Source organism: Sinocyclocheilus anshuiensis, unplaced genomic scaffold (assembly GCF_001515605.1).
Source record: "Sinocyclocheilus anshuiensis isolate Anshui unplaced genomic scaffold, SAMN03320099.WGS_v1.1 scaffold2739, whole genome shotgun sequence".
NCBI classification, from domain to species: domain Eukaryota; kingdom Metazoa; phylum Chordata; class Actinopteri; order Cypriniformes; family Cyprinidae; genus Sinocyclocheilus; species Sinocyclocheilus anshuiensis.
The window spans coordinates 252,424-263,215 of NW_015542334.1; the positions used below are offsets into that span (position 1 = coordinate 252,424).

Genomic DNA, 10,792 nt, shown 5'->3' on the forward strand with positions numbered 1-10,792 from the left:
TCTCTCTGTGTGTGTGTGTGTGTGTGTGTGTGTGTGTCTGTGTGTGTGTGTGTGTGTGTGATGTAAAAGCTCTCAGAGGCCGTCCTTCCAAGCAGCATGTCATGAATATTTCAGCACATCTGAAAAGATGACAAGCTTTCTCTCTCCATAACTCACCTGTCCTGTCCTGTCTCACTCTCTGACCACAGACAGAAAAACTGAATATATTTAAAGGTCAGAGAGGAAACAGTGTGTGTGGATAGTCTGACTCTCATCCTATTTGATTCCAGGCCTGAAACACCACAACACACACACACACACACACACACAGACAGATGTGTCTTTGTGCTTGTCCTCGTGTCTGAGCGTGTGTGTGTGTGTGTGTGTGTGTGTGTGTGTGAGAGGTGATGAACACTGCGCTCTTTGTGAGATGGTCTCGAGGCATCCGTGTGTATGTTTAGGACATGACCGTGGGAACGTTCAAACGGGAGCATCCAGTGGCATATGAATTCCATGCGACAGTCATGCACACATTTACACACACACACTGACAGAGACGGACGTCTCCAGGTGCGGACACACAACACACACTGACTTCTAAAAGCTTGAGCATGTAAAGCGGCAGATGACAAAACTGCAGCACGCGCTTATAATAAACAGAACATTATCATGCATTGGTGTAGACGCTTATATAGTTATTTTTATAGTTACAGTTCTTGGTGTGAAGAAGCCTTTATACTGAATTCACAGTCTGAATGCTGGGTGTCTATGAAGTACTTTTGCATGCACACTGACATGTAAACACACAATGATTTTTCACTTTGACAAAATATGTTCCTGCTGATTTTATTAAAAACTGACTAACCAATGTCAATATTGAACAGTGTTATTATTAACTAAAAATATCAAATATGAAAATATTGTTTTTCTTAATTTAAATAAGTCAAATCAATTGCAAATAATAAAATAAATTGCAAATATTAGAATAAAAAACGTGAGAAAATTAGAACTTAAATAACTAAATAATAAATTAGAACTTAAATAAGAAAGTTGCACTAAAGTACTAAAATCACTAAGGCTAAATTAAAATAAAAATAATAATAAATTACAAAAGCACATAAAATGACAAATTAAAATGAAAACTTAAAATAAAAAAGCTAATTCAATATATTAATAAATAGTATATAGTATATAAATAATAGTATATAAAAATAGTATATAGTATATAAATAATAGTAACACACAAAACAGACAAAAAACAGCTTAAACATAGCCCTATAATTACAATAAGCGTCACATGAATGGAGGCACAACAAACTACACTGTGTGAGTGTGAGTGTGTGTGTGTGTGTGTGTGTGTGTGTACGTCAGCATGAACACCATAAGTACTGGAAGAGAGATGCTGCTCTGAATGAAAAGAAAGTGAGCATTAATGGAAATGATCTTCTCATTCATTCTTCAGCATGAGATCCTGTTAAAGCTCCACTAGTTCATGGAGACTGTAATTTAATTTACATCCTACATCATTAAACATAATCGGCAGAGCACAATGAACCTGACAGCTGTCAGAGATCCAATACTGGAGTAATTGTACCTCATTACTACACTTAAGTATTATTTTGGTGAACTTGCACTTATGATACTCAATCAATATTGAAACTGAATAGTCGTGGTCATTCAAAACCATACTATTTCTTTTCAGAGTTTCAATCACAATTTAAAATAACATTTGTAAAATGTAATTGATTCCTGTGACGCGTCTTCAGTGTCACATGATCTTCAGAAATCATTCTAATATGCTGATTTGCTGCTCAAGAAACATTTCTGATTATTATCAATGTTGAACACAGTTGTGCTGCACAATATTTTTGTGGAAACTGTGATACATTTTATTTTTCAGGATTCACAGATGAATAGAAAGTTCAAAAGAACTGCATTTATTTGAAACTGAAATATTATGTGACATTATAAATGTTTTCACCATCACTTTTGATCCATTTAATGCATCCTTGCTGAATGTAAGTATTCATTTCTTCAACAAAAAAAAATCTTACTGACTCCAAACTTTAGAATGGTAGTGTATAACAAACAATAACAACACTGCAAAACAGCAGATGAACAGATGCTGATGGTCGTATTGTACCCAGTGCCATCTGTAATAATCCGTCACCATCTAATCTACACTGATGAATCAGAGTTATAATCAATAATCATTCAAAGAGAAACGCACCAGAGTGAATCGGTGTGTGTGTGTGTGTGTTCTCAGGCAGATCTCACGCTTAGACACTAATTACAGACATGTAGAGCTCAGCACAACACACGCAAGAACCAGCAGCGCTGCTATGTGCACACGCGTGTGTAAGTAACCTCCGCCGCTCCAATCACAGACAACACTTTGAACTGCATGTAAGAGGAGCGATGATGATACAGAAGTCCTCTGTGTGCGTGAGCTTTGATCCAAACCCGTAACTACAACCCAGTGTTTTCCCAGAATGCATCACTCATCTATCTTTTATTATAATTGTCTGTTTTTACTCTTTTATTAAGTCAAGTGTCACTATTACTAGTACCCAGTCATTTCATTTTGATGCATTTTACACTTACATTTATGCATTTGGAGGATGCTTTTATCCAGTTCATGCATTCCCGGGGAATTGAACCCATGACCTTGGTGTTGCCAGCGGCATGCTCTACTCTTTGAGCTACAGCTGAACAAAATTTCACCTGTCTGATAAAAAAAAGAAAAGAAAAAAAAAAGACGCATGCTTTGAGGAATCATTCACGTATGGAGTAAAAACTCAACTTCAATATTAAGTGTTAAATGTCTCTTTATCCACCTCTCTTTATCTCCTTGCACTGGCTACCGGTTGCGGCTCGAATCAAGTTCAAGACATTGATGCTTGCATATAGAACAGCCACAGACTCAGCACCCGCCTACTTCCACTCACTACTACGAATCTACATCCCCTTCAGAAGTCTGAGATCCGCTAGTGAGCGACGCCTCGTGGTACCATCACAGAGAGGCTCAAAATCACTTTCCAGAACATTCTCGTTCACCACTCCTGGCTGGTGGAACGATCTTCCCACCCCTATCCGGAATGCTGAATCCCTGACAATTTTCAAGCGACAGCTGAAAACCCATCTCTTTCGAAGCTACTTGACTTCATCATAAAAAAAAAAATTTAAAAAATTAAAAAAAAACTTAAAAAAAAAACTCTCTCTCTTTATTTATTCCTTCTCTTTCTAGCTTGTACTTATTTGAACAATGTCTAAGAACTTGGTATTACAACCACTTCCTGTGTCTGTTTGCCTCTTAAGAAGAATCGCTTTATGTATCCCCCAATTGTAAGTCGCTTTGGATAAAAGCGTCTGCTAAATGACTAAATGTAAATGTAAATGTAAATGTATTTAACTAACATATTCTGACTACTTTTTAGATTACGTTTGATCTAACTTGATTTAAACTTGTCATTAAACGTACCATATTGATATAAAAAAGCAAAGAGAAAGAAGATATATTCCATTTTTTTATATCAACATCACAAAATGCTTTAAAAATTACATTAATCCAGGGTTTCTCAAACTGGGCTTAATGCAAGAACTGCAGTGGGTTTGTAAAATAAAAGCTAATAATTAATTAAATCTTAAAAATGTAAAATAAATTATTTAAACACTTGAACACTTTAAAAAAATGTTTTATTTGTTTACCATATCCATAATTCGTAATCCATAAAAAATTTAACTGTAATCTGATTATGAGCATTTTAAAATAATTTACTCTAATTACGAGTACTTGATTTGTACTCTATATATGTCTCAGCTTTAATGCACATCAGAATAACAAAAGCAGCCAAATGTCAATAGTTTTAATGACAAAATGTATCATTTAACTTACAGTTTTTCTGCTGATTAGGGAAGATTACAAGACTTCATATTATAACATAACATATATTTGTGCGAAAGTGTGACAAGCTCCAGTAAAACAGACACTATTTTTGGAATCAGCACCTTAAAATTACAAGTATTTTAAGAAACAAGTATTGGATTTCGTTCAGCAAACATGATGCAGGCGGTGTAATAGAAAACACCACTAATAACAGTGATTTAAACTGTGTACAAGCATGCAACCACTAGCAGTGACTATTACTGAAAATAATAGAAAGAGTGAGCGAGACAGAAAAACAGCTAGAGAGAGAGAGAGAGAGAGAGAGAGATCAAGTGTCTCTATAAACTGTCATCTGTAGAGGTCATGGAGGTCAAGAGGTCAGTGGGTCAGTAGATCAATCCTGAGCTTACAGGAAGTTTAACTTCTGAAAACAGCAAAGCTCAAATCAACCCTCCAGATTAGCGTCTGATGACACTACATGCATCAAAATCATTGTTTATATTCGTTTTACTTTACATTTGACACTGAAATCAGGGTGTGTGGTAAAAAAGGACAAACAAACACCTGCTATTGACACTCAAGAGTCAAGACCAGAAAAGCTCAAAGGAGGAATCCGCAACAGTTTGTATGGAGCCATAATTAACAACATTATTACACCGAGGGGGGGGTGGAGGGGGTGGCCGACTGTACTGAGTGTTCGGCTCAGTTGGCTCGTCCATCTGTTGTTGATTTGACCAGACTGAATCGTCTAGCGCAGTAAACCCAGACGTGACGAGCTCAAAACGAGTTCCTCGTGCCCAGACGTGCCCTCTGCTGCGACGCTCAGATCAACAGGTCTAATCCAGCTTCAGCATCGCCAGACACACGCCAACAACTACCAGCTAAAACACTCCTAACCAGGAGCCACACAAAGCCATTACTGACGCCAGGTAACTTGTCACTAAAGGTGAAAAAGCAATCACAACAATTACTTTTCCAAAAGTTGATGTTTAATATTCAGTCGTGTGGAGTTACAGAAACGTCCTGTGCCACGCGTAAAGAATCTCTCAAGAATTAATAAGGAAGAAACTACATTTAATATCTTGTCGCTTTATGATGTTATGCCTGGTTGGAACTAGTGTAAGAGCCTGTTGATTCCTTGGTACTAACTAAACTCTTATTTCAAAAGACCCAGAAAAAACAGTATCCTGGATGAATTGCAGGAGATGCAACAAATATGAGGCGCTTTCTGAAGGCAATTTATTAGAAAACAAGCAGCTAAGAGTATAAGAGTAGTGGTCAACCGATATAGGTTTTTTGATGGCCGATATAAAGCCGATATATGTGACCCTGGACCACAAAACCAGTCATAAGAAATTGAGATTTATACATCATCTGAAAGCTGAACACTTAAGCTTTCCATTGATGTATGGTTTGTTAGGATAGGACGATATTTGGCTGAGATACAACTATTTGGAAATCTGGAATCTTAAAATTAAGTTTTAATATATTTACAGTAGGAAATTTACAAAATATCTTCATGGAACATGATCTTTACTTAATATCCTAATGATTTTTGGCATAAAAGAAAAATAATTAATTTTGACCCATACAATATATTTCTGGCTACTGTTACAAATATACCCCAGCGACTTAAGACTGGTTTTAGTCACATATATGATTTTATACTATTTAATTTAAAGGTGCCATAGAATGCATTGATACAATATTTTTAATTGTTCTCTGATATCTTCATAGAAGATATGTGGCTTAGGTAAGGGCAAAAAATCTCCAGAAACAGTTTTACATGTCCATTTACAACCCTAGGATTTGTCCCTAGAATTAAATGGCCTGTTTTTACCTTATTTGGAAGGGTCATGAATAATAATGTTGAGCTCTGCTCTGATTGGCTGTTTCACAGCGCGGCTCGTTTCAGTAGCTCACACAGCATGAAGGAAACACAGGGAAAATATATATTTTAATACTCTCTCTCGCAGTTATATCGTTGGGTAATTATACTGTATATAAAATGCTATTAATATATTCGAATGCACGATTGCTTTTTACTTTCACTTTCGAGATTTGCGATCGCACGTGCTCTGTGTAAACTACAGCAGCAGTACTTGCCACACATTTTACAAGATCAGATGCTTGACAGTGGTACTCAGGATCTGTAAATCATTCGCCACCATCCTCAGTCATCTCTCCTTACTCTGTTTATGTGGTAAGTGAAATCTTATGTCTTGTAACAGGCTACCGTTGGCAAGCAGCTAACCATGCCCCTTTAGTGGCTCGCGTTTTCCGTGCCTTTCTGAATACAGACACCAACCCATCCCTGCACAGCCTGGAACATAACATTTATTTCCATGATCTGCTATTTTTACTAGTATCCTTGCTTGTTTCTTCACAATACCTGCAGAACTTCTGATGATTCGGCTGTGCAGGTTCGGCTGGCATAGAACATGGGCGGGTATATGCAAATGTTGGGGGCGTAACTATTAGTGATCCCGACTGTAATGTCACAGTCGGTGTTATGTTCTGATTCGCCTATTTTTCAGTGGTCTTTTGCATGCACGAGATTTACATAAGGAGGAAACTGGTGTTTGAGGCTCAGGGTACGACTATGCCAAGGTAAATACAGTTTTCCATTCTACGGCACCTTTAAAGATTAACAGTTGCTGCAAATAAATTTATATTTCTTTTACATAATATTTACTAAAATGATTTTTTTTTTTAATGAATCCAATTGAAGACAAAAACAATTTGGACTTGATAAAATAAAAAAATGTAAAATTTTTAAAAACTGTAAAATAAAAAGATTTATATTTCTCACTTTTATTCTAATTTATAACCTCTAGATTCAAAATAAAAGTCCTGCTTAAAACACTTGTTGTCCAAACAGAAAAAATAGGGCAAATAAAAATGCCAAATATTGGCCGATATATCGGTCGACCACTTATTTTTTATACGAGGAGTACAAGCATCTGTATCTTGAAGTTATCTTCCAGTTATTTTAGCTCTACAAAAGTAGCCTGTTATATGCTGCTTGATATTTCAAAAATTATTTTAATTTATTATCGTAATCATAAGCACTCTTGTTTGTATTGCAAGTACTGCACTGTTATTCTTCTAGTTATTCAGCAGTGAATGAATATGAAATCAGGCACATTCACAGTAAATGGCTTACTTCTGCATTGAAAATTAAGAAGCATAAGGGAACATGAAAACATGCAAATTACAAGTAGTGATCGACCGATATTGATTTTTTTTTTATAACCGATACCACTTATTTGCATGTTTATGTGCCCGATAACCAATATGCAGAACCGATACTTACTTACTGTTATAAAGTAAATAAATGACTGAGTGAATTAAGTCCATACTTCACTTTGGTTTTTCCTCTTTTCAGTCATCTTAAAAAAAGTTTTCTTTCATGTTCAATTTAATCTTCATATTACAACAATAAAAAAAAAACATTTTATTTAAAGCATCAGCAGCAACACTAATATTAACAATAAGCAAAATAAATGTAGAAGGTCTAATGTTTTCAAAATGGAGAAAATAAATAATGGAAATGAGTCATATCATCTTCATTTTAAACTACAGTTTTTGTAGATTTATAACGAAGACGCTGCAGGTGGTGGCATAGCACAAATATGTGAATGAATGTTCCGAAGTGAAGTAAACTTCAATGGATTTCCCCTGCTCAGGGAGTAGGAAGCAATAGACACTGTGTAGGGATCATGTCAATCGGAACACAGTTCATGCATGGAGCTCACTTCTAACGAGCTGGTTATCTGAATCAGCTGTGTTAACTAAGAGAGACGTGCAAAATATGCAGAGCGTGAGGACTGGAACTGAGAACCGCTGTTCTAGATTATGAAATGCCTGCTGACAGCGCAGTATATCTATGCATTTACACAGAACTATACTCAAACTGCGATGCATTTGTGCATTAATGGCTATGTTATGTTAAATTATGTTTACTAACTACAGTAAATCAAGTACATGTGCACGCCGTTGTTGTTGTCTTGTTTCCCCTCAGACGCGCTGCAATGGTGATCCTGCGCGCAATTCTCGAAACATCCACAAGATGGCGGCGTTTATCGGTGAATCCGATATTACAAAACCGATATCCTATTATTGTAAAATGCTTAAATATTGGGAAACATATTGGTAAATCGATATATCGGTCGATCTCTAATTACAAGACAACAATAGTGGCTGACGCCCAAGATCTGAAAACCACTTTCACACCGACCAATTAAACCAAACTCTGATGCTAAACTAAATTATAAATGTGAAAAGGGTCCTAAATACTACAAACAGATTGACCTGAAAACAACAAAAGTGAAAGATTGTTTGTGTAACTGAAGACACAGTGAGAGAAGAGCCCTTCTGTGGCTGTCTGTCATACATAACATTAAGCTGCTGGATATTTCATTCTCATCTTCAGTCCATCTCTCAGGGATGGACAGAGTCTGTCCTCCATTTCACATCTCAGTGAATCCATCATGTGATGCTCCAGTGAGTCCTTCCACTCCTGCGAGCCTCCGACACACACACACACAACATGGTGAAAGCACCTCATTCTGAGCTCATCATACACACACACACCTGATGCATGCTGCACATTTCACACCTCAAAACCACAAAAATGAGCCACGATGCCAAACTACTATTTGAAAACTTGAGCCAATGCACACAGGTCCTCTAGCATCTAAAACACTTCAGAAATGTCTCAAGCTCCAGCTGTTATGCAAAAAGACTTACAAATGACAACAACACAAGCATAAGTGACTCATGCAATGGTGAATGCTATATTATCGGGCAATGCTGATAATTACAAGACGCCAAATGTCTAATATTAATGATATATCGGTCTACTGCTATACGGGAACATGAAACAAAACATGATGCTGGAGGTCTGAAAACCACTTTTATCAAAGCAACTATGCAATGTCTATGTCATAAGAATGAAAACTACAACCATCATCTCTAAATGTCTGCTGTAAACATCTACACCATTTAATATCTACTTACAGTCCCAAACACAACAACTGAATCTAATCAGCATTCATCAATGGATAATGACATGCTTTAGTTTTAAAGGCAACATTAATTAAAATAGCATTTGCCATTGTTAACATTAACCAACAGTTCACTCCTAAGTGATATCAGATGAATTGGAAAGCTGTTTCAGAAGCAGAGCAATTTGATAAATCTTTCAGAATATAAGCAGGAACATGCATTAGGAAACTATTATGTCACTTTAACTAGTTGGTTGATGGTGTCCATTAATTCTGAAGAAGCAGAGCGATTTCATTTGAAAAATGAAACAAACTGTCTTTTTGGAATAATGTGTAAATCAGTCACACATGCACTAAGAAACTAAATGGCATCCGTTTTGATTTTTCATTTAACAGATTTGTCAGTTTAACTAATTGGTTGATGGTTTCAACTTCTCATAGCCCAACAATTCTCCATCACAGCAACATAACATAAATAAATAAATTAAAAAACATTTACAACACAAAACACCAAGAATTGCATTTTAAACCTCTTCAGCTATAGCTTTCAACAATCTGCTAAGTCAACCAAACAAAGAAGTTTTCCAATAAAAAAAAAGAAAACCCCACAAGATACCATTAATGCACACAGAGTATCAAAAAAACATAAGATGTGCAACTCTACAAGGCTTACCTTCTTCATTCGGCCGTTGCGTGTTCCTGTGAAAACCACTGTGTTGCCACGGTAATCGTAAGCAGCTACCGAAGTCATTCCGTCATCTTTGTCTATGAAGAGCGGAATGCCCTCGATAGTGCTGGTGCCCCCTAGAGGCTGGTTAAAATCCTGCCCACAGAAGTTATCGTCGATCTGGAGAGGCTGGAAGAGACAAACGGAGGCAGAGTTAGAAAAGGGACTCAATCTAAAAGTCAGTGGCTTGGTAAGATAGACTGACAGGGAGCACTGTAAAAAATGACCATGAATTTAACGGTAAAAGACTGTAAAAATGCTACAGTAAAAACCTGTTAAATGGTTAACGGTAAATTCCCCTACTATATACGGTGAAAAACTGTATTGAACATTACATGTATTGGACATTAATTTTACAGTAGTATACCGCTTGAGCAAGGCACCGAACCCCAACTGCTCCCCGGGTGCCGCAGCATAAATGGCTGCCCAACACTGAATGCAAACACTCCGGGTGTGTGTTCACGGTGTGTGTGTGTTCACTGCCGTGTGTGTGCACTTTGGATGGGTAAATGCAGAGCACTAATTCTGAGTATGGGTCACCACACTTGGCCACATGTCACGTCACGTCACGTCACTCTTAAAGTGACAGCGGGCTATAAAACCGTAAAACCTAAAACGTTGCTACCGTATTTTTTACGGTAAAATTCCGGCAAGCACAGCTGCCGGTTTTTTACAGAATTTTTTTTAGTGTGGGTTTTCCTAAAAACAGTATCAGCGGAGGTCAGTGGTGGACAGCTGTATGGTTATCACATGGATGACAAAATGAAAAAGCTAGGTCACTGTATTGCAGGAAACTCTGGAAAAGGGACGTGAGGACGCGGAAGTTAGAGAGTGGGAAAAGGCTAATATATATTTACAATACTTATAAAACCAATTTACTGTTATTTTCATTTTCCAACAGACTGCCATTTTTAAGTATCTGTTAGTTAAGTGATATATATATATATATATATATATATATATACACAGTGTGTGTGTATGTATATACACACACACACATACATACACGTATATACTATTGTTCAAAAGTTTGGGGTCAGTAAGATTTTTTTTATGTTTTTGAAAGAAGTCGTCTTCTGCTCACCAAGGCATTTATTTAATCAAAGATACAGTAAAAAAAATTGAAATATTATTATAATTTCAAATAGCTGTTTTCTATGTGAATATCTGTTAAAATGTAATTTATTGCTG

At 36.6% G+C, this 10,792-nt stretch overlaps 1 protein-coding gene across 1 annotated transcript in view; it reads right to left on the reverse strand.

Annotated features, from left to right (window-relative positions):
- LOC107691076 (plexin-A1) overlaps positions 1-10,792 on the reverse strand; it is a 131,852-nt gene that overhangs the window by 86,679 nt on the left and 34,381 nt on the right. The window contains 1 exon segment of the mRNA XM_074187014.1: positions 9,548-9,730. Within this exon segment, the coding sequence (XP_074043115.1) occupies positions 9,548-9,730 (183 nt within the window).